The 27,703-nt window shown below is 42.8% G+C and overlaps 1 protein-coding gene and 1 long non-coding RNA gene across 8 annotated transcripts in view; one reads left to right on the plus strand and one right to left on the minus strand.

Moving 5' to 3' along the window:
* The window catches only part of LOC142827321 (uncharacterized), a 37,418-nt gene that overhangs the window by 3,996 nt on the left and 5,719 nt on the right, over positions 1-27,703 (plus strand). For 2 of the 4 annotated variants that reach the window (XR_012902003.1, XR_012902004.1), the window contains exons 2-3: positions 6,029-6,350; positions 14,193-14,692. The exons of the other annotated variants lie outside the window; for them this stretch is intronic. This is a non-coding gene — a long non-coding RNA (uncharacterized LOC142827321). The remainder of the gene's footprint in view (positions 1-6,028; positions 6,351-14,192; positions 14,693-27,703) is intronic. 4 annotated transcript variants of the gene reach the window in all.
* The window catches only part of SP4 (Sp4 transcription factor), a 51,236-nt gene continuing 29,876 nt past the window's right edge, over positions 6,344-27,703 (minus strand). For all 4 annotated transcript variants that reach the window (XM_006138347.4, XM_006138346.4, XM_006138344.4 and 1 more), the window contains exon 6: positions 6,344-13,286. In XM_006138347.4, the coding sequence (XP_006138409.2) occupies positions 13,039-13,286 (248 nt within the window). In that variant the 3' untranslated portion in view covers positions 6,344-13,038. The remainder of the gene's footprint in view (positions 13,287-27,703) is intronic.

Genomic DNA, 27,703 nt, shown 5'->3' on the forward strand with positions numbered 1-27,703 from the left:
GAGCACTGAAGAATTCATAGGACTGGAAGAAAGCAAATGTGCTAATTTTTAAAAAGGGTGACCTAAGCAATTAGAGGTCTGTCAGCCTGACTAGACCTCCCAGGCAAGATAATGAAGCAGCTGATACAGAAGCTTAAAGGAAAGCAATGTTGTTAATGCAAATCAACATGGAGTTTTGAAAAACAGATCCTATCAAACTAACTTGGTATGTTTTTCTGATGAGATTACAAGTTTGGTTGACAAAGATAATAGTCCTGATGTAGTATGCTTAGATTACTATAAGGCATTTGACATGATTTTACAAAAGGTAGATTATGCATGACCAACTGGCACTTTCCTGTAGGGGCACAGGTGTCCCAGGGAGCCTTGCTACCTCCACATCCCAGTGAGAAGTAGGCATGGAAGGGTACCGGCCAAGCCAGGAACCTATGGATGAGAGGGGGAGGACGGGGCAGCTCAGCTTCCTACTGAGTCCGGCATACCATAGGTCCAGCACTGGCGGCATTCCGCAGAGAGAGAACTTCTATCCCTGCCCACTGGAGAGGAGAGGAGAGGATGTTGGAGGAGGTGTGTGAGAGCCAAGGCCACTTGCTACTAGGTCCCTTCCTCATCTTCCCCCTGGCAGGTTCCCATTTAGGGGATTGGTCTTCTCTGCATTGTCGTGCTTAACCAAGAGCAGATGCTGCTCAAGTGCTGGTATTAGCTTGTGCCATGTGCTGCACTGCTGTGTGTTTCCAGGACCCCAGCCTCCTTAGTGGTGGCATGCCACAGGAAGGTGTCCAATCACAGAGGCCAGAGTAAGGCAGATCTATCCAAAATCCTGTGAGAAGAAGGGAAGGGTTCCTGTGTAAGTGTGTCATGGGGCTGAGTGCTCCAGACTGGCATTCCATGTGCACTGCGAGACGCAGGCCAAGTAGGTTGAGCGAGAAATGTGCAGCCTCTTGCAGCCCACTCCCACAATTGTATAGGGAAAGTGATGGAACTCACTTGAAATGCCTTCACAGGGGTTGTCCGAGCCCTGGGAGACATCCTGGGAAGCAGGGAGGAAGGGGGACCTGCTCCAGGCTGATGACGGAGTTATCAGGTGTGCGTCCAGAGTGGCCACAAATTCAGCTGTGAGAGGCCTCTGGAGGCCAAAATAACAGCAGCTGAACGCCCACACTAACACTATTTTGAAATAGGTGTTATTCCTCATGACAAGCAGGAGTTTTTATTTCAAGATAGCAAGCCCGTTATTTTGAAATAATGGCCTTGATAGTGTGGATGCTCTACTTGTTACTTCAAAATAAAGGGCTTATTTTGAAATAACTCCCTAGTGTAGACCAGGGCAATATGAGGAGGCAGAGAAAAGGGCTAATGGTATTTTAGGGTGCATCAAGCAAAGCACTTCAAGTAAAGTTAGGAAAGTGTACTATTAGTCACTGTGAGAACTCATCTGGAATACTGTGCACAGTTCTGGTCTCCCATGTTTAAGAAAGATGAATCCAAACTGCAACCAGTGCAGAGAAGGGCTACTAAAGTGATCCAAGCAATGGAAAATCTCAAGGAGCTTGGCTTGTTTTGCCTAACGAAAGAAGGCTGAGGAGAGAGATGATTGCTCTTTATAAATATATCAGATGGATAAATTCCTGGAGGGGAATGGCGATATTTATGTGCCAAAGATGACACAAAAACAAATGGATATAAATTGATTTAAGTTTGCAGATGATACCAAACTGGGTGGGGTTGCAACTTCTTTGGAGGATAGGGACATAATTCAAAATGACCTTAGCAAGTTAGAGAAATGGTCAGAGGTAAACAGGATGAGGTTTAATAAAGAGAAATGCAAAGTGCTCCACTTAGGAAGGAACAATCAGTTCCATACATACAAGATGGGAAGTGACTGTCTAGGAAGGAGCATGGCGGAAAGGAATCTAGGGGTCATAGTGGACCACAAGTTGAATATGAGTCAACAGTGTGATGCTGTTGCAAAAAAAGCAAATATGATTCTAGGTTGTATCAACAGGTGTGTTGTAAGCAAAACTCGTGAAGTCATTCTGCCGCTCTACTCTGCACTAGTTAGGCCTCAGCTGGAGTACTGTGTCCAGTTCTGGGCGCCACATTTCAAGAAAGATGTGGAGAAATTGGAAAGGGTACAGAGAAGAGCGACAAGAATGATTAAAGGTTTAGAGAACATGACCAATGAAGCCAGGCTTCATGAACTGGGCTTGTTTAGTTTGGAAAAAAGAAGATTAAGGGGGGACATGATAGCGGTTTTCAAATATCTAAAAGGGTGTCACAAGGAGGAAGGAGAAAATTTGTTCCTCTTGGTTTCTGAGGACAGGACAAGGAGTAATGGGCTTAAAGTGCAGCAGGGGAGGTTTAGATTGGACATTAGGAAAAAATTCCTAGCTGTCAGGGTGGTCAAATATTGGAATAAATTGCCAAGGGAGGTGGTGGAATCTCCCTCTCTGGAGATATTTAAGAACAGGTTAGATAGACATCTGTCAGGGATGGTGTAGACGGAGCTTGGTCCTGCCTTGAGGGGGGGGGGTGCTGGACTCGATGACCTCTCGAGGTCCCTTCCAGTCCTATGATTCTATGACCATCAACAAGTTTAGGCTTGAGTCTGATTGGTAAGCAGTATATGAAAAGGAGGTGTGAGTATGAGGATGCAACTGTCTGAATAGCTGCATCTGCAGAAGCCTTTAGCATTTTCTCTGCGAAGAACAAAACCAGTTAGGAAATCACTGTGGGTGTTTGTTGCTATAGCAGATCAACCATAGGGACAAGTATTATTTGCTTAGAGACTCTCAAAGTGGCTCTCAGGCTCCATTGGTCTTTGTTATCAATTGGCTCCCATTACTCTCTGAGACAGGGTTAGAGCCCATTCTACTAGAGCACAAGCAACCTCAGCATCTCTTTGAGAAATACCTACACTAAGAAGTACCTGCATTTGTAGGTCAGCTACCTGGAGCTCCATTCTTACTGTCACAAAACTTTATGTTTTAGAGTTTAGGCCTCTTCAGGGTTCTGGTATGCATGGAAAAACTATTCCATTTAGCTAAACAAAATCTTCTGCAGTGAAGTTTGATGAATGGGTACATGAAGCTGTGAGACCTAGTAGGGAAAACCTTGTCTCTTGCATACCTTAAGCCACAGTCTTACCAAGCTGTCCATAGGGAAGAGGCCTTCACTGAAGTTGAGTCTAGGCTTTATAGTTTTCATGAAAGTCAAAATGGACTTTTTTATTTGACTCTCATAGACATCAGAAGATGGTATATAAATATAGTAGTTTATTGGATCCCAAGTGGATATACCTGTTAGTAGCCAATTTTCCACATGTGGGAAAATGGTGTAGCCATTTTGTTTCATCTGTGCTGCTACCACTGAGGTGACCTTTATGAAGATCCTGGGTGCTGTATCTAGCATGAAGTATTCTGAACTGGCAGTGCTCCTGTTCTGCTTGAAACCTGAGGAATATTCTGTGGGATGGATGAATGTCTGCACGAAGGTAAGTCTTTCATATTGAGAACTACAAACCACATGTTTTCCTCCAGAAGGGAGATTATTGATGAAAGTGTGCCCACATAGAACTTTGATTTTTCAAATAAAAACATGTAGCTGGTATAAAGAATGTATTTCCTTCCTGGATTTATTTTTTTGAAACTGTGAAATAAGAGGAGTATAACCTCCTTGATATTGAGATGGCACTATAGCCCCTTGTTGTAGGACTTACTGATGGAGGATGTCCTTGTGAGAGTGGATTTGTGGGGAAGAAAGTCAACTGAAATGGATGATCTGTAGTACCAACTTGTCCACTGTTATTGCCCTTCAGGTATTGGCAAAAAGGATGAGGCAGCCAGCAAAGAACTGGAAGCAGTAAGGAATAGCATCAATAAGAGTACATAGTTCTCAAGCATCTCAGCAGAAGATAGGTGGAGCTGAGCAGTGGTAGTTGAAGTGGAGGAAGCCACACTTCTGAGGCTTTGCAACTTCCGGTGATTCTGGGGAGGTCTGTTAAGGGCACTAGTGGTAAAACCAGTGTAAGGGAGGACTGCTCATATTCCTCTGTGATGTTTTTAGGGCTGGTGTATAAATTCTCAGGGAATGTAGGATCATCCTGGAGTCCTTTAACAACTGTAACTACTAATTGGTTTTTTCACTGGAGATGGGACTCAGTGAAGTTCTCAAGGACAAGTTCTCAATGGTATTTTGAAGTTCCTTGGGGAATACTGAAAAATGAAGCCATGATTCATGCCATGTGACTATGGCGATAGCTCTAGATGCATAATCTGCTGGGTCTATTGCCTCTTCAAATGAGGTCTTTGCCACCAGTTTATCATAATCAGTGAGAGCTTGTAATTGAGTCTTCTTCTCTAGGGCTGTGTCTACATTTGCATCCCTTTTCCGGAAAAGGGTGCCAATGAGACAAGTCGGAATTGCAAATGCCGCGGGGATTTAAATATCCCCCACGGCATTTGCATGAACATGGCTGCCGCTTTTTTCCGGCTCGGGGCTTTGCCGGAGAAAAGCGCCAGTCTAGACGGGATCTTTCGGAAAATAAAGCCTTTTCCGGAAGATCCCTTATTCCTCTTAAAATCAGGAATAAGGGATCTTTTGGAAAAGGCTTTATTTTCCGAAAGATCCCGTCTAGAGTGGCGCTTTTTCTCCAGCAAAGCCCCGAGCTGGAAAAAAGCAGCAGCCACGTTTATACAAATGAAGCGGGGGATATTTAAATCCCCCGCTTCATTTGCAGTTCCGACTTGTCTCATCTGCATCCCTTTTCCGGAAAAGCGGTGCAGTGTAGACACGGCCTAGAAGTTTGTCTTTGAATTCCACAAACGTAATTATATAAATATTTGCTAACAGAGCCTGGTACTTAGCAATTCTGAACTGGAGCCTGATCAATGAAAATAACTTCCTCCTAAGAAGATCAAGATGATTGGATCCCTTGTTTATAGGGGCTGCTTTCAGGTGCTGGAGTCTGGTTCTCTCTGGAGTGCCTGCAACTCTAAGGCATTGGGCATGAGTGACAATTTTGCACAAGTATGACAATTTCAGAGCGTGTCACAAAACGATGAATATGGTACACTGCCTTGGCTGGTTTATTGACTAGGAGGGATACCTGAGTGGAGTCAGAGAGTTTTAAAAGGAACAGGATCCTACACTGTATGTAATGGACCTTCTTGAGTGTGCTCTGGAGTTTAGTCATCACCCTCTGCCAATTGTCTGTGATCAAGTGAGAACAATGATGATGGAGCAACTGTGTTAGCAGGGAGGGAGATGACATACCCACTGGAATTATCAGTACTACTGGATTTGGCGTAATTTCTTTGAGTGCTCTGATGAGGTCAGTTGGTGTTGGCGATGAGGTCATTGTGATTCATGCACAGATCCAGGATGCTTAGCACAGAGATGCCATGACCTCCACTATGGTCAGTATAAAGGGTTGACTAGTTGCGGAAGGCCCCAAGACACTGGATATGGTTGATTTTTTGGGCAGTTATGTCTATGAGGACAGCTGTCCAGATATCCTGGAGCCTTTGGCTGGTCTGGCTTCCCTGCAGCATGAAGGTTCATCTAGATTCATCAGAATTGGATTCTACCAAAAGTGCCGATGGTGCTCGTGGATACCACCTCTTACTGGTGGAAGGGGGAGGAGACAATTTCCTTCCCCTCAGAGTAGCTTCTTAAGGTGTTGAGATGCCCCTGAGGAGGACTGGATCCAGAAACAGGCTGAGGGTATGGTACAAAAAGAGATATCCTCCAGAGAGATAAAGGTTTCAGAGTGTAAGGGACCCAGAAGTGGGTACCGATGGATCCAGAATGTCTAGGGGCATGGTGGTCAGCAGATCTTTCTTGGAGCAGGATGGTACCAAGAGCTCCTAATTGGCAATGATGGATGCCTATCCTTTGTCTATAAGCGGGAGCCAGTTCCAGTACCAGTGAAACCTAACCTTTCCTTCTTCCTTCAAACCGTACCCTCTTGGTCAGGTTTTTGTACACCTAATGTCTTCAGGACACCCCTCTTTCCCTCCTCACACAGACACATGAAGACTCACCGGACCTGGATTGAGTTCAAGAGAGAAAAGCAATGGGAGATGTTGCACTTGGTGGTGATGTGAACTTGCCCACGGTAGCAAAAGCAGTACTGGATTTTGGTGCTGATGGAGAAATAATGTGGGCACCATACCATGCCTTCTATCTTCAGTACCCAGCACAAAGAGAGTAACTGTATTGGTGCAAACCAAACATATATACCTGCTCAAAATCTCCGGTCTCAAGTCCGTGTGGAATTTACACAGAAACCAGCATTTGGAAAACCCCAAAAAATCTTCACACCAATAGAGCATCAACTTTTAGAAAATGTATGTGTAATTTTAAAATGTAAGCCTAACCATGCTACCAAGTTCCTCCGTAATACAAAGGATAGATTGCTGTCATCCAATTCAATAAAGAACTGGCTAAATGAGAGTGTTATTTCCTATGGAAAGCCTACACAAGGGACTACACCATTGTAGTCACTTTTAGTAGAACCACAAATTTAGCAGATCACAGTGCCAGCAGATGAGAGCCTGAGAGTGGGGAGATGGACTTGGTATTCTTGAAGTGTGGAGTTGTTTAGACAAAAAGACCCAATACCCATAAAAACCGAGCAGTTTCACAGGGTGAACTTTTCTGCTAATTGGCCATTTTAGTGAGCTTTCCAGACATTTTGAATTCCTATTGGGGCTAGCAGATTGCATTGCTACCTTCTGTGCCCATTTAAGAGTAGTTCAGGCCAGCCTGCAATGAAGGGGGGCAGACTCAGGAGAAAGAAAATGACAGATCTTGAAATAATACTCAAGCCGGTAAGACTTTGTGGATTGCCAAAATTACATGGTGCCCAGGAGCACTCAATGTAGTCCCAAAGAAGCTCCTTTCTACAGTAAATTCAAAGGCTATCACATCAATCAGGAGAAGAATATGATTATAGTGTTCTAAGTTAGAGAAAGAGACAGCTGTTGTAATTAACTGAGACTGTGGTTTAGTGTTATTGACTTTTTGGAAAAGAAAGAATATTTCCAAGCTAAACTCAAAAATGATAACCATGGAACTTATATTCAACATTAACATCTATGAAAGGCAGCGAGACACACAAATTCCTTGATCCACAGTCATTTGTGGATGGGTACTTTTGAATCTAATTAAAAAAACAATGAAACAATACAAAACACCCCAACAATCTCAATGGAGGTATTTAAGAAAGCAATTCCACTTGAGCAATAAGAACTATATAATGTATGTTTTTAGATACCACAGTCAATTAAAGCCTTCTATGAACAGACTAGGAAGCCTAAACTTTAGTGTTCCTGAAGGACAGATGTGTTTTTCAACTTATGTTAGAACTCTGAAAATAAAGTGAATATTCTCACAATACTTTTCCTGGTGGTAAATCATTTCCATTATGTCACAGACATCTGGAACAACATCTCACCTGTGCTGATGGACTACCTGAAGGGTGGCTTTAGGCCACCTTTACATTCCTTGTTTGTGCAGCCAACTCAGCTCAATTTAGAGCAATCCTTACAGTATAGGGGACAGCTGGTTGGCTTTAAGTTGCATCCTGCTGCAATTCCTCCAAGGAGTTTCCAGCAGCCATAAATTGCTGTAGCAGACCAGACTCTGGATATATCTCATTTTCCTCAGCAAACTCCTAACATACTACTCTCTTAGGGCTTGCTATGCCAGCCCTATGCCACATGAGGATTCCCCTTAATCTAACAGAACCCCTAGATTTGTTAGAAAGATGCTTGGGTGAGGAATAGGAGGTAAGGAGCTGATCCATGGTTATTACAGAAAAAAATTAATACGTATTTGCCATTTAACTGGATAGGTTATACTACCAGCTTACCTTCAGAGAACCTATTTTACAAAACTATATATAATGCAGGTACAATGTTATTATTTGTATTACTGTTTTATCTAAGCGTGTATAAGAAATGTTGTTTGGAACTACATTTTACATTTGAAAAAAAGTAGATGATAGAATGGCCATATTTTAAGGAACCATGCAGGGAACAGAAGGAAAGTTTGAATATTTATCCTGTCTCCTAATTGGTTTAAGTTTTGTGTTACATTTTCTGATACTGCACTACAGCAATGGGTGCAAAGTAGAGGATTTCTCTCTTCTCAACAATTTAAGAAAATTTAAAACAGCAGCTATGAATAGGTAAAACAAGAATTGCTGTGCCTCTGTAAGATCTCTTTTTTAATATTTTGTAATATAAACTTACTAATAGGTTACATGAAACCGTAGATCTTAATTCAACCTCTATTAGACTTTGACTACAGTAAAAAGCTCTGTTTGGTATAGGTCGAACATCCCTTGTCTAGCACCCTCAGGACCTGAGTGGTCTCAAACCATGAAGTTTGCCGGACAAGGAGAGGTCAAGGCACCCTATCTAGCTGTAGGCGCTGCTGCCAGCTGGAGCTGCGCTCCTTGCTACCCCCCAACTGCCTCCAGCCCCCCACTGTGCCAGCCCTGACGGGGGCTGTGCCCCTCCAGCATGCCAGCCCCAAACAGGGGCTGGACTGGCTGCCTCCAGCCCTGACTGGAATTGTGCCCCCTCCTACCCCTAGTTCACCAGCACTGACAGAGACTGTTTCCTCCACTGAGACAGCCCCAGGCGCAGCTTCATTCCTCACCTCGCCAGCCTCCGGGGCTGCGCTCCTGGCCACTGGTCCTGCTGCCTTTAGGAACCTGCTGAAGAAAGGGAGGTGGAATACGCTCCTGTCAGCCCTGACCAGGGCTATGCTTCCCACCGTGCCAGCCCTGCTGAAGATTCACTCCCCACCACCAGTCCAGCCCAGGCTGCACTTCTGAACCTGGCCAGCTGGAGCTGTCTTGTTTAGTGATATCCCTGGTCCTGCCGGACCACAGATGTTGCCAGACCAGAGAATCCTGGATTTTAGAGTTTTAACCTATATTAGTTATTCTACTGAAATGGAAGTAAAGAAGACTTGAAATTAAACGTCTCATCAAACGTAGATACAATGAAGCTCATAAGATTTTAGGTCTATATTAGAGGAGAAAATTGTCTTAAACCAAGACTAGGAATAAGGAATTTACATTCTGTTCCTATCTATGCCAGAGTTTGTGAGAAACACAGAGCAAGTCAATCAGTTTCTTTGTATAATATTAAATATGTCTATCAGAAATTCTGGAAGGCTTCATTAGAAAATTCTCTTAAGTTTTATAGGTAGAAGGCATTATATAAGTGCAAAATATTGCTACATTGTTTTCCAGAGCCACAAATCCTTTTATATCACTGAAACAAAGTGAAACCCAGAATAATTTTTTGAGTACTCAAGTGCGTACCTTAATTCTTTTTATGGAAACAGTACATTTTTTTTCCATTTCTGATCTGTGACATTTTGGTTTTTATCATCTGTCATTTCCTTCTTAATAATATTGCAATTTTAGTTTCTGGTATTTCTAATTTTAGTTCAATTTTTTCTGCAGTCACCTCTTGTAATGTTTTTTAATAAAAATGATTGTGTTCAGACATAACTATAACTCCTGTTCCCGAGAGCTGAACAAGCATGACAAAACTCACAGAGATGGAATCTGCAATTTTAATTCCCTGCTGGGAGTCTGCCAGTCAGGGAACACAGACCAGCAAGTACAGGTCTTAATTACATGAATCCAGAGGCTGCTGCCAATGCTTCTTCATTGAGAAGCATTTGCTTTCTACTGTTCTTCTTGATGAGCAGATCATTCAAACATAATTTATTACTACTGCATATTATAAGTAATTAAAATGAAGAAACATTTTAACTCAAGGGAATTTTAATAGGTTACTTGCAAAATATTATTGCAGGCAACAACTTGTACATAATTTTAGTTCCAAATCTACAAAAAAAAAATCAGCATTATAAAAATGTCAAATTAATGCCTTACAGGCTTTGCTGGCAGAATTCAGTTCTAAATTCTAGAATGTGGGAAATCTGATTTTATTTCTCTTTTTTTATTTTTCTATTTTTTTAGAAAACAATTTACAAGTGAAATATTACTACAAAACTTTTTATAAGGAATTTTTGCAAAACATTTACATTTTTACCATCTATTTCTCTGTTTCAAAATCATTATGTAGATTTAATACCCTATGCTGCACATCAATTTATGCAGGATGACAATTCAGTGACATGCATTAAAAAACACCACAAGGCATTAAAATGAAGACTTAAATACAAATATTGTTGCAATAAAACAGTTATAAAATTGAAAAATAGGACCTAAACATCATGCTTACCTAAGTTTGACAAATTAACTTTTTCTCCTAAATTACACACTTTTATTACTGCTCTCGTGAAAGAGTGTGATAAATAATGACTTAACACCAATTTCTAATGTAATCAGCAACACATACACAAAACTAACCAAAGAAAGTATATTGTAAGAAAAAAATCTATTCTAACACTGGAGTTCTACCATGATAAATACACTTTGCACTGATAATTACAATAAAGCAAAATTTCATAACAGTGGCAAAAGGAATGAACAGTGAAATGCCATTAAACAAGATACTACTGCACATCTGTGCCCTATTACTTACAACAGCTATATCCCACTGAGTCAAATAAAGGACATTGAAATTTACGATCCTTCTAAGACAGAAAAGTGGACTCAGAATGGTATGCAGAACAGACTGTCAAAATGTTTCTAATTCCAGCAATAAAATGTGCACCTGCTAACATAAGTTAATGTACTTTAGATGCTATGAAGCTAACCGGATTTAGATTTTGATACATTTGTAAAAGGGACTCATTATAGATTAAAAATGACTTCAGTTTCTTATCCGCATACATAAGTATGAATGAAAAAATATGAAATAGATGGGCAGAATGCTCATACCTTCAGTTTACAAAAACTGTTAACATCTAAGAAACATGATTATAACATTAGGAAAGTTTTTCTTTGCATAAAGAAATTTATAGCACTGATTGTGAAGCATAATGATAAAACATGTATTTGATGTTTCAGTTCCTATATAACAAAATTAACAATTAGAACTACCTAATGTTCATTTGTATTAAATGTAATAATCTAATTGATTCTGATGTTTTAAATCCAAATACATCAGTTGAGAGTACTTTAAATAAAATATACAAAAGAATGTACAAAATTCAACTAAAATTTAAAGACTTTGTTACAAGTCTACAAAAGCTTTAAGAAACTTGAAATTTATAACCACAGTGTAAAATTGTTTTTCCTTTAAACTCTAAGCTTTTAATGTAAACTGAAAGTATAAAAGACCTTCAGCTTTATATTTCGCTACAAAGGGCTGGCCTAAAGTGTACACAGTGTAAACAATGATTGGTATTTCTTTCTTCAAAAATACATGAAACATCACAAGATTGATATGAGAAGTAAGTTTTCTGAGGGAATGTACAAGATATTTGTTATGTGTCTCATACAAACATTTTCCAAATAAACTGTTCATCTTTAATCTGAAGGCAAAAGAATGATCTTTCTTGCACACCCCTTTATATAACAAAAATATTTTGATATAAAAATTTTAAAAATAATGAGATACCAAATGGCTAAATTTGTAAAACATTCCATTTACGCCTATGGGAAATAATTCAAAATCCTGAGTGAAATATTTGGCCATCTTTCCTCTGTATGCACACTAGGGGTTTTCTGTATAAAATGCTCAGCTGTTTTATTTCTCCAATAATTATGTTCTATTAAGTTAATAGAAATTGGAAATATAATAAAATCTTTTTAATCAATTGTCATATGATAAAAAGATATCTGTGTTCTATTTTCCCCCTCCCCCAGTTTCTCTTGTGACTAGAAGTACAAAATTATTTATTCAAAAAATGGGTGGTGGATATTCCTTACCAGCCTATACACTCACAAATGGAATACAATATGATGATTATGAGGGAGAGAAAGAAAAATGTATTAATTTACAATTACCTTTTTTGTTATTAATATGTCATAATTTGTCCTTTTCTTTGGCTGCTTAGTCAAAATATAAAGAATTCTTCACCTTAACTGTAATATAATAACTTATATTTACAGGACAGAACTGTAGAATGAGTTACAAATTTCATTAAACAATTCAGTTGTCCAACTATTTTCCAAGTATTCTCATAAAATGTGAATATTCAGAACTATGAATTTTGTGACTAATTAACAAATGGATTCCTGATGTCTTTAAAATGTAATGAACTGGAATATCAAAACTTAAAACACATAACTTGCCATATTTTATTATCCTATATAAAGATATTAATTCTGTAAAATCTTATGTTAATATATTTCTGTAGTTAATTTTTTCTAATGTTTGCATTAAATCTAAATATCTCTTAACTCTCCAAAGAAAGAGAGAAATCTGAGTTCACTGATTGTCATTTATACACACTACTATAATGTAGTGGTCAAAATTATCTGAGCCGCACCTCAGATCTGCTTTGCAGCATGAATATTCAACCGCTATCTGAATAATTTCTAATCTTGAGAAAAGACGGCCAAAATCAATTTACATACTCTACGGAATTGAGCAAAGAAATAATTATCACTCAATTCTTATGCATTTTTGCTGTGCCTTATAGGAAAAGAAATTTCTGTGAAAATATTACAGATTCAGATTATAAACAAAGTACCTCCAAAGGACAACAATCCTAATCAAGATCCACCCTGTCATATTGATATTGTCTGATTTTACAAACATAGTAACACACAAATGCTAAAAGAGAGGGAACTTTTTCTTTTAAAACAATTATATAATATAGAGCCACATAACTAAAAAAGTACAGTATGGAACCAGTACTCCCCCAACTCTTTATCCAGTATGTCAATTTGCGCTGTTTGTATTTTTGAAAATTTGTCTTGTTGCACCAGTGTACACTTCTCATGCTGACCCTCCATCTGGGAATACTTACAGAAGTCAAGACAGAAAACATGATTTCCTGCTCTGTAATCCACTTTTACCAGCCCACTTCCATATCATGAAAGGTATGTAAACTTAAGTGCAGCACTAGGTGTCTGTATAAATGATCCTTTCAGAATTCTTCCATGTTTGATGAAACATTAGGGGTTGCTGGGTTTGAATCTTGAGAAATTGCTGCAACTGTGACAATTCTCGGAGAGCCAAGAACCTCAGTAACTGAAGAGTCCAGTTCTCCTGAAGTAACAATAGCAAGGGCTGTTCCACCACCTTTCTTGTTCTGATGAGTTTTGACATGTTTGGAGAGATGGTCGCTCCGCATAAACCTTTTAGAACATTCTGGGCACTCAAATCTTTTTTCACCTAATTTAAAACAAAAAAAAATGTCAGTGAAAGAAATATTTATCGAATAAACTACTCTTCCCTTTTAAAATGCTTTCAACAGTTTTACTTGCAGCTTATACTTCCTCTGTTGTGATTTTTCAGTGCAGGGTCTGAATTTTAGTTTCGTGGTAAGAATTCTCTTTCATAAACCTGGAGCCTAGCCATGACTAGAAAAGAGAACATGACTAAAATACTGGATAAGAACTGCTGAGAAGGGATACAGGTAGCTTCCATACTCTAAGGATCTATCCCCTGAGAATCAAGGGCAGCCATCCCTCTGAAGAGATTCCAGAGTTTCTTTGGAGTGCGAAATGGCCCCTTAGGATTCAGCTGGACTGCAGATCTCCTCTGCATGAGGTCTTCTGACACAGATTGTTGGTGAAGTAAGGGATGATGCATTTACTAGCCCAAAAGACCAGATACATGCTAGGTGACATGATAACTAGCATCTAAAATGTTTGTTAAATGGATGAGCCTATGTCTTGCCAACTTGAGCACCTAAGAAAACTTAACAATCCTCTCCTGTGAAGGGTAGACGAGAACCTGAGACATGTTTAAAGACTTTTTCTAGTTGGATCAAATTCAAAAAGGAGACTAATTCTTCTTGAGGTTAAAAACAATTCCATGTGATTAAATAACTCCCCTGACTACCAAACAACAATATAGGACTAAAAGCTAGTTTACACAGAGGGTTTGAATCTGCAATGAATTAACGTGCAATATGCAAGCCACATAATAGCATGCATATAGGACAGCAGCAGTATTCCCTCTAACATTTTCATTTGCATGCACCATGGAAGTCAGCTAAATTCTGTGTCCTAGAGTGAAACTAAAATAAATCCCCATGATTCTGCTCTCTCCATCCCCTGCTTCCTCTCTTTCTAGGAGCACAACCACCATTTTTAAATTGCTGATAGCCAGCACTGACCCAACAATGATCTGCATGATCCACTATGCTTGGGCTTCATCTACTGCATTATCAAGACAATGATGGGGCAGCAGCAGAGGAAGGAAGATGAGGAAGACAAAGATGAGGACTATACCAAGCAACTGCTTTTATAGCCTCCATTCCTGAAGCAACTTCACTCAGTGCAATGCCACTTGTGGGCTTGGGAAAATCAGTGTCAATTAGGGGGAAGGATCAATTTGTAGACCTGAGATAAGTAAACGTGATGAAAGAACTTCAGGATTGTGAAGGTGACCTTTTCTGAGAAAAGTACTGAACTAGGCCGAGAGCTGCAGTGCAGCATACCAACATGCAGTGTACTACACCAATCAAGAAGGTCAACACTATCATCTAGAAGCAGCCCACCCCTGAATGCTACCAATCCATAGCCAATCACTTCTGCATAAAGAGACTGATTGTTGGATCCATTGTCATGCAGGTGTGCTCACAAAATTATTGATGATTTTGCACATATAGGACTCCCAAACTGTACTGGGGTAATCAAAGATCTATGTGCCTATCATTTCTCTCCCACACAAAGATCAGAGTTTATAATCACTTGGGGTAATTCTCCATGATAAAGGCTAAGATTTAGTCACAGGTATTTTTTAGTAAAAGTCATGACAATAAAAAAAATTCACTGTCAGTGACCAATCCATGACTTTTACTATAAATACATCTGATTAAACTTTAGCTGATCCTAGGGCACTGCTACTCTAGGAGATCTGATTGCCTCTGGACCTGATGCTCAGACTGCCTCCTGGGTAGCTGTAGCCAGACATGAACCCCATCTTGTTTCTCCCCCCCCCCCCCAGAGAACAAGAGAAAGGCAGTCAGCCTTTGATGCCCTGGGAACGCAGGTGTGCTGCCTGTCCCTGACTCTACCATAAACAGAAACCAGACAGTAAATGGGCTAGCTGACGACTGGGAGGCCTCCCGTCGCCCTGATGGCTAGTATCAGTAATTGACATGCCTGCACTGTCCCAGGAGAGGAATCTTCGCCCATCACATACCAGAGGTGCCCATTGTCTGCATTTTTCCAGGTGTGAATTATGCTTTGCACCCTTTGTGGGAAACTTGGCGTTCAAAGCCATTTTTCCTAAATTGGCCACTTGAGACCAGGAAGAAGCCTACGTTACCCAGGGGCTATAAAGAGGGGGTTTGTAGCCCACCCCATTTGAGCTCCAATCACCTACACCTGCTGGCAGGTATTGATTGTCTCCCGAGGTCTGTGGGACGCCCAACCTCGCCCTACTTCTTCCCGAGGGATTGAGAGAAAGACGCTGGCCATGCCAAGTCTGGAATGCAGGGGTGAGAATTGTACCTGCAATGTGTTTCTTTATGTGTACACTTTAATTGTTACTCTGTTATAAGTTTAGTTACTTTATTATAGTTTCTTAAGTCAAACTGCTTCATTTCTATTGTAAACTGCCTTTGGCAAGGTGATTTAGCTATAAACTTTGGAAATAAGTGGGGTGCCCTCATTCACTTATAAATATATATATATTGAACCAAGTTTCTTTTATTCTCTTTTCTCTTTCTTTCTCCTACAAATAAGCCAGTGCATGTCAAGCTTCTGACTTGAACCCGTGCTGCTGTACCCGAACCGAACACAAACAAAAGAACTTCAGCTGGTCATAAGGGACAGGTATAGGAAGAGCTTGGGCGTTTTGGATTGTGTCACTCCCAGGTGACAAATCCGTTGGGGCATCTCTCAGTCTTCCCTAGACTGCCCGCTGCGAAGGGATCCTGTATCCTAGCAGCTAAAATCTGAGATGTAATAAGCTCTTCCTATAAACTCGGGGCGCCCTCCAGCCTCCTAGGCTGCCCACTGCGACGAGATCTTGCATCTCAGCAGTTGAAGACTTGGGTGTAACACACACGCACACACTGCCCTGACCATCGGCTGACAGAAGCCCATGAGACCACCGTCTGACTGTCTGGTTCTGGGACTGTTCTATCCAGCCCTGGAGTCAGTCACACTGGCTGCTGCAGAATACACAACGTTTATGGAAATTCAAATGATTTCTGCAACCTCCATTACAAATTTGCAGTCTCATCCATGGTGCTCCAAAGTCTGGTTGACGACCAAGGCAGGTTTATAAACATAAAAATATGGTGAATTGCATGATGCTAAGCTTTTTCAGAACTCAGATTAATCAGAGTCATTTTGCCACCAGGATCACTATGGGCATCAGTGGTGTAGAGACTACTCTGGTTATCTTCGGAGAGCTGTCTTAAAATCATAGATTACTAGACCTGGAAGGGACCTTGAGAGGTCATCAAGTCCCCTGCCCTCACAGCAGGACCAACCACTGTCTAGATCATCCCTGATAGATGTCTATGCACCCTGCTCTTTAAGTTTCTCCAGTGATAGATTCCACAACCGCCGTAGGCAATTTATTCCAGTGTTTAACCATCCTGACAGAAAGCTTTTTCCTTATGTCCAACCTAAGCCTCCATTGCTGCGATTTAAGCCCATTGCTTCTTGTCTAATCATCAGAGGCCAAGGAGAACAATTTTTCTCTCTCTTTCTTGTAACACCTTTTTAGATACTTGAAAACTGCTGTCATGTCCACCCTCAGTCCCCTCTTTTCTAAATTAAACAAGCCCAGTTTTTTTCAGTTTTCCCTCATAGGTCAAGTTTTCTAGACCTTCAATCATTTTTGTTGTTCTTCTCTCGACCTTCTCCAATTTCTCCACATCTTTCTTGAAATGTGGTGCTCAGAACTGGACACAATATTCCAATTGGGGCCTAATCAGCGCAGAGAAGAACAGAACGACTTATTATGTCTTGCACTCAGAACTCCTGTTAATGCATCCAGAATCATGTTTGCTTTTTTTGCAACAATGTCACACTGTTTAATTTGTGGTCAATTATGACCCTTAGGTCCCTTTCTAGTACTCCTTCCTAGACACTTGCTTCCCATTCTGTATGTGAGAAATGGATTGTTCCTTCCTAAGTGGAGTACTTTGCATTTGTCCTTATTAAACTTCATCCTGTTTACCTCAGACCATTTCTCCAGTTTGTTCAGATCATTTTGAATTATGACCCTATGCTCCAAAGCATTTGTTACCCCTCCTACCGTAGTATCATCTGTGAACTAAATAATTGTAACCTCTATGCCATCATCTAAATAGTTGATGAAGATATTGAACAGAACCGGTCTCACACCAGAACCCTGCGGAACCCCACTTGTTATGTCCTTCCAGCAGGATTGTGAATCGTTAATGATTACTCTCTGAGAATGGTTATCTAGCCAGTTATTCATGCATCTGATAGTAGCCCCATCTAGGCTGCATTTTCCGACTTTATTGATAAGAAGGTCATGGGAGACCGTGTCAAATGCCTTACTAAAATCTAGGTATACCATGTCCATTGCTCCTCTCTTATCCACAAGGGTTGATATCCTATCAAAGAAAGCTATTAGATTGGTTTGACATGATTTGTTCTTTACAAATCCATGCTGGCTGTTACCTATCACCTTCTTATCTTCCAGATATTTGTAGATGGATTCCTTAATTACTTGCTCCATTATCTTCCTGGAACAGAAGTTAAACTGACTGGTCAGTAGTTTCTTGGGTTGTTCTTATTTCCCTTTGTACAGATGGGCACTATATTTGCCTTTTCTAGTCTTCTGGAATCTTTCCCAACTTCCATGACTTTTCAACGATGATAGCTAAAGGCTCAGCTACCTCCTCGATCAGCTTCTTGAGTATTCTAGGATGCATTTCATCTGACCCTGGTGACTTGTAGACATCTAACTTTTCTAAGTAATTTTTAACTTGTTCTTTTTTAATTTTAACTTCTAAATCTACCCCATTTCCACTAGAGTTCACTTTGTTAGGCACTCCATCATCAGACTTCTTGGTGAAGACCGAAAGAGGAAGTTACTCACCTTGTATAGTAACGATGGTTTTTCGAGATGTGCCCCGTGGGTGCTCCACTCTAGGTATCGGGTCCGTCCCGACGCCACTGATTGGGAAATTTCATAGCCATATCGGGCTGGACCGCGCATGCTCCCTGCGCCACTGGTCATTCGCGCCCTTTCTAACGTGCGTGTTTCGCCCCCCCCCCCCGCCAGTTCCTCTCACCGCTCGGTCTCTGAAATGAGAAAGAGAGAAAACAACCCCAGAGCGGGGAGGAGGGCAGGACGTGGCGCACCGACGGGGCACATCTCGAAGAACCATCGTTACTACACAAGGTGAGTAACTTCCTCTTCTTCAAGTGACCCCATGGGTGCTCCACTCTAGGTGACTGTATAGCAGTAGTTGGAACAAGGAGCAGTCCGGGTTGATTAGGTTTTACTGTAGAAAGGACTGCAGAAGTCACTGCATGGTCCGCCGCCCATTTTTGCACTATAGCGTAATGTCTCAAATGTACAGCTGGAAGCCCATGTGGCTGCCCTGCAAATATCTGCTAATGGAACTCTTCTGGCAAAGGCGGTAGATGTCGCCACTGCTCTGGTCGAGTGTGCTCGTGGCTGAGAAGACAAGGGTCTACCCCGAATGGAATGGCATGTGGTAATGCATAAGGTGATAAGCTTGGCAATGCGCTGAGTGGAGAGTGCAGCACCCTTAGATCGGTGAGCCGTTGATATCAGAAGTCTATCTGTTTGTCTCCACTGGCGGGTTCTGTCTATGTAAAAGGAAAGAGCGTGCCTAACGTCCAGCATATGCAGCAGGGCCTCCTTCGTTGAGGCATGCGGCTTAGGGTAAAAGGAAGGAAGGATGATCGGTTCATTGATATGAAATGACGAAGAGACCTTGGGTATGAATGCTGGGTGTAATCGTAACGTCACCAAGTCCTTTGAGAAAGAAGTAAAAGGAGGATTTGTCACTATCGCCCCTAGCTCGCTAACTCTATGTGCTAATGTAATTGCGAGCAAGAAGATGATCTTCATGGTTAACATCTGTATCCTTACAGATGCTAGAGGCTCGAATGGAGGATACATAATTGTATCGAGTACCAGGTCGAGGTTTCACGACGGCGGAGGTGGCCTTCAAGATGGGCTTATATTGGTCAGACCTTTGAGGAATCGTCTAGTCATCGGGTGAGAGAACACTGAAGAACCCTGTACTGGGTAATGGAAGGCACTGATGGCTGCCAAGTGAACTCTGAGGGATGCCAGAGAAAGCTTCAAGTTTCGCAGGTGAAGAATGTATTCGAGAATTTGGTGTGGAGGAGAAGACAACGATTGAACGTTATTCTGGAGGCACCAGTAGGAGTATCTGCACCATTTAGCCAGGTAAGTATTTCGCATAGACGTCTTTCTAGTATGTATCAATATGGATCTGACCTGATCTGAACAAAGCTTTTCATCTAGTCTAAGCCAGTCAGGAGCCACGCTGTCAAGTGCAATGCTTCTAGTTTGGGGTGAAGGAGAGATCCCTGGTCTTGAGAGAGGAGATCTCGGTACAAGGGCAGAGGCCATGGTGACATTGGCTATGCCAGGTAAGTACGACGCTGTCATGATTATGTTGTTTTGTAGGCACCAATTCCAGTATCGTACCGCTTCGGCGCATAGGGAGCGTGATCTTGCTCCTCCCTGTCTGTTTATATAATACATTGCCGCTACGTTGTCTGTCAACACCCTGACTTTTTTGTGTCTCAGACTGGAGAGGAAGTGTTTGTATGCTAGAAAAATCGCTCGCAACTCTAGCTGGTTGATGTGAAGGCATCTCTCGGTGTGAGACCATCATTCCTGGATGTGCTCCTTGCCCATGTGAGCACCCCATCCAATGAGTGAAGCAGCTGACGTTAATTGAACCGTCTTTGAAAAGACTCTTGGAGCCTAAGCCAGCCCAAACGGAAGGACGCATTACTGAAAGTGCTCGTTGCTTATAACAAATCGCAGAAATCATCTGTGTGCAGGGTGTATGGCCACATGAAAGTAGGCATCCTGGAGGTCGAGGGCCACGAACCAGTCGTCAGTGTTGAGAGAAGGAATGATTGTAGTCAGAGTCACCATTTTGAATCGCTGCTTCTGCAGATAACGGTTTAACCCTCATATATCGAGTATGGGTCTCCAACCCCATTTTCTTTTGAGTTAGGAAGTACCTCAAATAAACCCTTTTCCCCTGAAGCAGTCTGGGACCCTTTCTATCGCTCCGATTTCTAACAGGCGATAGGCCTCCTGTTGTAAGAGGGCCTTGTGAGAAGGGTCCCTGAAAAGGGATGGGGCGCTTGGGGTGGTGGGGGGAAGGGATGTGAATGGGATGGTGAGTCCAGATTTTATCACTTCCAAAACCCATCTGGCCGATGATATGGCAACCCATTGATGGTAGTAGGGTTGCAGCCGATGTTTGAAAATGGGATTGGTGTCTCTGACTAGAACAGGAATGTTCGGCGTGACCTCGACCTGGAAGTCAAACCTGCTGCTTGGGTGTCACTGCATTATTCTCCCTAGATGTCTGAGGGCATCTGTGCTATGTCCTCTGCTTGGACCGGTTTTAATCATATAAACGGTTTTGCTGTCTGCGAAATTGGTACTCATAACGTCTTTGGAATGGGAAATAACGCTTACGGCGGAAAGGTGGAACGTACATCCCGAGGGTACGTAAGGTGGCCCAGGAATATTTGCCTGTGTGGAGCACCTCGTCCGTTTTCTCCGCAAACAACTTAATCCTGTCGAATGGAAGATCCTCGACCCTGGATTGCAACTCTTTCGGTACAGCAGCGGTCGCAAGCCATGAAACTCTTCTCATGGAAACTGCTGTTGCAATTGTTCGAGCCGCTGTGTCTGCCACATCCATGGCAATTTGCAAACCTGCTCTGGCACATGCATAACCCTCCTGCAGTATAGATCGGAGAAGTATCTTGTCGGTTTCGGAATTTCTCTGAGAAATTTCCGATAATTTCGCAATGTTGTCAAAGCTACGATTAGAAAGTAACGCTGCGTAATTTGCGATACGGAGGAGAAGTGTTGAAGAATACACTTTCCTTCCGAATATGTCCAGACTTTTTGCGTCCTTGTCTGCTGCCGAAGTCCTTACTTGCGAATTCTTTGCTCTTTGTAGAGCTGCATCCACCACCACCGAGTTTGGTTGAGGGTGAGTAAAAAGGAACTCAGCACCCTTTGAAGATATAAAGTATCTCTTCTTGGCTCAATTACATGATGGAATAGTGGAAGCCGGAGTATTCCAAATTTCTGTGGCTGGCTCCAGGATCGCCTCATCCAGCGGTCCTCTGCCACCTTAGATTGCTGTTTAGGGTGCAAGTACTTTAGTAACTTATACTGCTTTGCTTTCACCTCCACTAACTGAACCTCCTGTGATTGTGCCATAGTCTTAAAGAGGTCTTGAAATTCTCGGGTGTCATCTGGTGGTGAGGAGTCCATTGCAAAAACTGCGTCATCGGGAGAAGACGACTGGGCATCCTGTGGGGAAGCTTGTGGCGTCCGCTTAACCGCGTCCGAGATTTGACCCTCTTCAGGTTCTGACAGGACTGAAACTGAGGGGGCACTAGGAGGAGGTCCAGGTGACTGCAGCGGTTGGTGGTCAGAGACAGGTGGCAAGCGGCGTCTGTAAGATGGCTGGTGGCAGCAACACGAATAAGAATGGGACAGTGATCTGCCCTGCCTCCCCGTGTAATAACTCCTGTGATAACGATAGTCAGAATCAGGAGATGACCTTCTGGAAGCGTATCTACTGCCATGTCTAGTATGGTGAGATCTTGGAGGGGAGTAACTCAGAGAGCGAGATGTGTATCTGTAATAATGGCGAGATCTTCGTCGTGGGGAACGCGAAGATCTATGCCTCGGAGAGTAAGGTCGCCTTCCCGATACCGGATAATGGGGTGGGGAGGGGTCTGTTGAAGGCACAGGAGAAGGAGACAGTGAATGATACCTAGGGATCGACTTCCTAGATGCTTTTGTAGGGACTGATGATAAGTGCCCTTTTACAATTGAAGAGTCCCCTGCTGTGCTCCAATAGATCTCTTGCACAGATGGAGAGTCTGACTCATGGGAGGAGGGAGAGCCCGTTTGCAGTCTTGATGCAGACTGCTGAGTAGAGTGCGAGAACGCTCTCGGTGCCGAGCCGGGTAATTCCCGCGGCACCGGGTGTGCTGCGGAACAGCTGATGGCTGCTGTGCCGGCTGCATTGTCGGTGCCGGGTCCACGCTTTGCGGTGCAGGGCTCTCCCGGTGCAGTCTCCTGTCCGGTGCGGATGGCACCCGGTCTTGTGGAGCCATAAGCAGCACCGTCTCAGTGACTGCCCAAACTGCCGACTCCGGTGCCGATCCCTGCATGTCCCTCTGTTCCGGGGACAGTGCCTTCCTTGTCGGTGCCATTAGCCGGGGCCGCTTGCTCCCTGAAGGGGTCAAAGCCTGCTTATGCTCCCTATGGAGAGGGGAGGCTGGCGGTGGGGCAGATGCCGTGCGTTGCTTGCCAGGCTTAGAAAATCGTGGCCGTGAAATTGACTTAGCCGCCGACCGGCTATTTTCCGATCCACGGTCTCTGTGATTTATCGGAGGCAGAGGAACTGCTGGCAGGGAGCGGGCAGGGGAGGCTTTTTTCTTCTTTGCTCCCACTGCCACAGGGGATAATGCCCTTCTTTTCGGGGGTTGAGGGGACTCCTGCTGTAGAGTGTGTGATGGCTGAAGAGCCTTATCACATAGCAGGAGTTTCAGGCATAGGTCTCTGTCTCTTCTTGCCCTCGGTGTTAGTTTATAGCAGTGGGCACATTTGCTAGTGACATGAGACTCCCCCAGGCAACGAATGCAGAGTGCATGCCTGTCAGAAGCGGGCATTGCGTCTTTACACTGAAAAAACCGCTTACAGCCGGGTGATCTGGACGTGGCAGTGAAACTGACAAGAAAAGCGCTTCAGCGTGTAACTAACTAAAACGATCTTTTCTTTTTTTTTTTTGAAGACTAACTAAACAAAGGCTGATAACTAACACTAAAGTTTAACTATTTACACGAGGGTTTTTTTTTTCCCAGAGAAATGGTAAGTGACCGAAGAGAGATTGCCAGCTCCCGTCAGCAACCAAGGACGGTTGAGAGGAATTGGCGGGGGGTGGGGGGGGGCGAACTGCACACGTTAGAAAGGGCACGAATGACCAGCGGCGCAGGGAGCATGCACGGTCCAGCCCAATATGGCTATGAAATCTCCCAATCAGTGGCGCCGGGACGGACCCGACACCTAGAGTGCAGCACCCACGGAGCCACTCAAAAAAGAACAAAGAAGTCATTAAGCATCTCTGCCATTCCAAGTTTCCTATTATTGTTTCTCCCTCTTCACTGGGCCTACCCTGTCTTTAGTCTTCCTCTTGCTTCTAATATACTTGTAGAATGTCTTCTTGTTACTCTTTATGTCTCTAGCTAGATTTAGCTCATTTTGTGCCTTTGCCTTTCTAATCTTGCCCCTGCATACCTGTGGTGTTTGCTCATATTCATCCTTTGTAATTTGACATAGTTTCCGTTTTTTATGAGACTCCTTTTTGATTTTTAGATTATGTAAGATTCTCCTGATTGATCCAAGATGGTCTCCTGCTATACTTTCTATCTTTCCAATGCAGCGGAATAGTTTGCTTTTGGGCCCTTAATAATGTCTCTTTAAAAAATTGCCAACTGTCTTCAGATGTTTTTCCTCTTAGTCTTGCTTCCCCTCATCCACCTCTTCTGCCTGAGTTGGCAGTCTGTAATAGACATGTAGCATGACATCCCCTTTGTTTTTTACCCCTTTTAACCTAACCCAAAGACTCTCAACAAGTCTTTCTCCTATGTCAGGGATGGCCAATACCCGATGCCCCATTTGGTCAAGCAAGCTAAATAAATAAATATGGATGGCCCAGACGCTGCTCTTTTAAGAGCAGAGAAGGCACTGCCCTTGTAACAGTGGCCATTTTGAAGGATGCACTGGATGCCGCAGCTGTCTCTTTGTCACAGCTTTCCCTTGAAGAGCCACAGGTGCTGCAATTTTTTCTTTGAAGAACTGCATGTGGCTTGTGAGCCATGGGTTGGCCACCCCGTCCTATGTCCATCTCCACCTCAGACCAAGTCTATTCATTTTTAATATACAAGGCAACAACTCCCCCCTTTTTCCCCTGCCTATCCTTCCTGAGCAAGATGTACCTTTCTATACTAATATTCAAATCATGTGTAATAACCCACCAAGCCTCTGTGATACCAACTGTGTTATAGTTATGTTTATTTATTAGCCCTTCAATTTCTCCCTGCTTATTCCTCATACTTCTTGCATTTATATATAAGCATCTAAGATACTTATATTTTGCCCCCCAGTTCTGCCTTGTAACTCCTTTATTTCTTCTATTATAGTCCATGCTCCCTCTCATTTCTGAGCTATCTCCCAGGTTTCCATGTTTTTCACTTACCTGTGGGCTTTGGTCACCTGTCCCCATCAAACCTATCAAACCCTCCTCACTAGGTTAGCCAGTCTGAACTGAAATACTCTCTTCCCTTTCCTCAAAAGGTGAACCCCATCCCTGCTTAGCAGTCCTTCTTGGAATAGCATCCCATGATCAAGGAAGCCAAAAGCCCGCCTGACGACACCATCTTCGCAGGCAGGCATTCACTTGTCTCTGCCTGGGCCCCTACCTTTGACAGGAAGGACTGAAGAGAATACTACCTACGCTCCAAACTCCTTCACCCATACTCCCAGAACCCTGTGTCACTTTTGATCTGCTCAAGGTCACACCTTGCAGTATCATTTGTGCCACATGAATGACTGGCATGGTGTAGCCTTAGCCTGTGCTGAAGTGGTTAATGATGCCATATAGCCAGGATGGCCAAAGAGAAGGTTACTTAGTGTAACTGTAGGTTCTATGAGATGACTGGTCCATTTCTAGATTCCAGTCACAATATGCAAGCGATGGAACTGTTCATAGTAGTGTCTTTTGATTTCTGTGTGCATCATTCATTGGTGATGTGGTGCCTCTCAAGCTTTAAGAAGCTGAGCATTTCTCTTACTCAAGAACAGAGGAACCTGAAGCAGAGGAAGGAGAGTGGGACTGAATCCAGACAGGATCCTGTGATCCTTGTAGTTCCCTACAGCCTTGCCAATACTGGCACACCAATCTCCTCTATCTCTCTGCCTACCCCCCAGTCCTCCTTCCCACTATCCTAGATCTCCTGGCACAAGACTATTGCCAACTAGGACATCCCAACCAGTGCATTTCTTCACCTCATGGCATGGTATTTAGTAGGCAACCATGTCTAGACCAGGCCTGTTCTGCACCTATCCATGATATTTTCACTAAAAGCAGGTGCCAATCCACTCACACTTGTTACTGCCCTAAGTGGTATCACTTTACTGCTTGGGCACACTACTGTCACAATACAACAGACTCTGTCCCCATTCCTACTCTCCTGAACTACCCTCTCCATATTTACCAACTGGGCTGGGTGCATTCATCTATCTATATTCACCTCACTGCACTCAGTGCTCTTCTCCTCTCCTATTGATAGCATCTTCATCTTTACTTACTCAAAGCCCTCCAGATATCTCAGGCACCTCCTTAGTGTTTTTCCTCCTGTACATATGCCCACCTCTGTTTGGGATCTCAACTTGGTCCTCTCTACTCTCACCAGAGCCGCTTTTGAACTCCTCATCTCTCCACAAAGGTCATCTTTTTGGTAGCCATCACTTTTGCTTGCTATATCAGTAAACTGGTAGCTGTGATGACCATACAGTCTTCCATAAGTACTCCTTATGCCTATGCCCAAGTTTATACGCAAGGTAGTTTCTTCCTTCCACCTCAATCAAAGTATACATCTTCTGATCTGTCCCAAACCTCATGCCTCATCTATGGAGAATGCTTTCCACTCCCTCAATATCTGCAGGGTGCTCACCTTTTATCTTCTACCTGTGGCTTCTGCACATCCCCCAACTCTTGTAAGTGGATCTCTCACTGCATCGTGACCTGCTATTAACTATCTTGCACTTCTCTTCCACTGGGAATCAGAGCCCACTCCATGTGGAATACACTGCCACATCTGCCTTCCTTGCTGATATTCCATGGCAGGACATTTTTGTTATGCTGACAGTTGGTCTTTTGTACACATCTTCTCCACTTATTACATCATTGCCCCCTCTCCAACAACAGATGTGGCAATCAGTCATGCTGTTATACAGAATTTGTCCTTCTAAGAGCCCTCACATTCATCGCTTTGTTCACTATTGCTTGTTACTCTCCTGCGTTTGGAAACCACATAAGGATCAGCACTTGAAAAAGAACTTATCCTACAAGTTGCAAACAACTATCTTCGGATGTTCAAGAGCTAGGGCATGCCTACCAGGACTTGCAGCTTCAGCCCTGTGGCAGGAGCCTCTGCCCCACAAGATGCAGCTTCTGGGACTAGGGGTTTCAGCCCTATTCCCGCTAAAACCCCACAGCAGGTACCTCCCATGGGGCTGAAGCCCTAAGACCTCCCTTCGGGCAGGATAATAAGCTCTAGCCTCACAACCCCACTGCAGAGCAGAAGCCCTGATCTCCCCCAAACAGTCTGGTAGGCAGACACTAGAGGACGTGTGGAGGGCTCTGCAAGTTGCATTTTAACTATAAAATAGCGGCAGTTTGGCCACCACTGACTTTTAGAGTATATGCATCCTACATCTTGGAGTAAACCCCCTGGCCCAACTCCACAGAGTCATGCTAAAAGAGTTGTGCTACTGCACTAAAAATAGCTGTGTAGACACTGCTTCCATGGCCACAGAGCACAGGCTCCAGTTTGAGCTGCAACATTTACACAGCTATTTTTAGTAGGCTATCGGAATGCACAACTATGGGGAAATCACACTTCAGGAATGAAAGTTATTTGTAACTCAAATATTCTTAACTCTGAACGAAATGTTAGGGTTATTCTTTCAAAAGTTTGACTTAATACAGATGTGAAACTATTATACAGAAGAAAAAATTTGCTTTTAACTATATTAATTTAAATTGAACAAGCACAGAAAGTTCCTTTACAATGTCAAATCTTTTTATTTAAAAACTTTCCTTTTTTGGTAATTTACATTTAACTCTCTACAGTATTAAACAGCATTTGCTTTAATTTTGTCTCTGCTGTCTGACTGTATATTAAGGAGTGTGGTTGATCAATCAGTTCGTAACTATGAAGTTCTACTGTATCTGGGCTGAGAGACTTGCTTTCAGACATAGTATAGGCATATTCTCATGGGACACATGGATAGAAGGAAGGAACTGTTTAACTATCACCTCAATTAAAATAAATCTTCTTAGTTGTTTGTTCTTTATCTGGCACTGGTCAGTCTCCTGGTTTTGGTCCCACCAGGACATATGATTGGTAATATCCACAAAAACATCTTTAATCCACAAGAGCTTGCTCCCCAGATAATGATGAGATGTAGAGTCTCAGCATAGCTCTAAGCAGCTGCTAGGGAAATGTTATAAGTCTTCCACATTGCAGTAATGCCGATGTATCAAATCCAAGAGCAAATGGACAAATTCTGGCCAGAGTTTTAAA

This window comes from Pelodiscus sinensis, chromosome 2, assembly GCF_049634645.1.
Source record: "Pelodiscus sinensis isolate JC-2024 chromosome 2, ASM4963464v1, whole genome shotgun sequence".
Classification (NCBI taxonomy): domain Eukaryota; kingdom Metazoa; phylum Chordata; order Testudines; family Trionychidae; genus Pelodiscus; species Pelodiscus sinensis.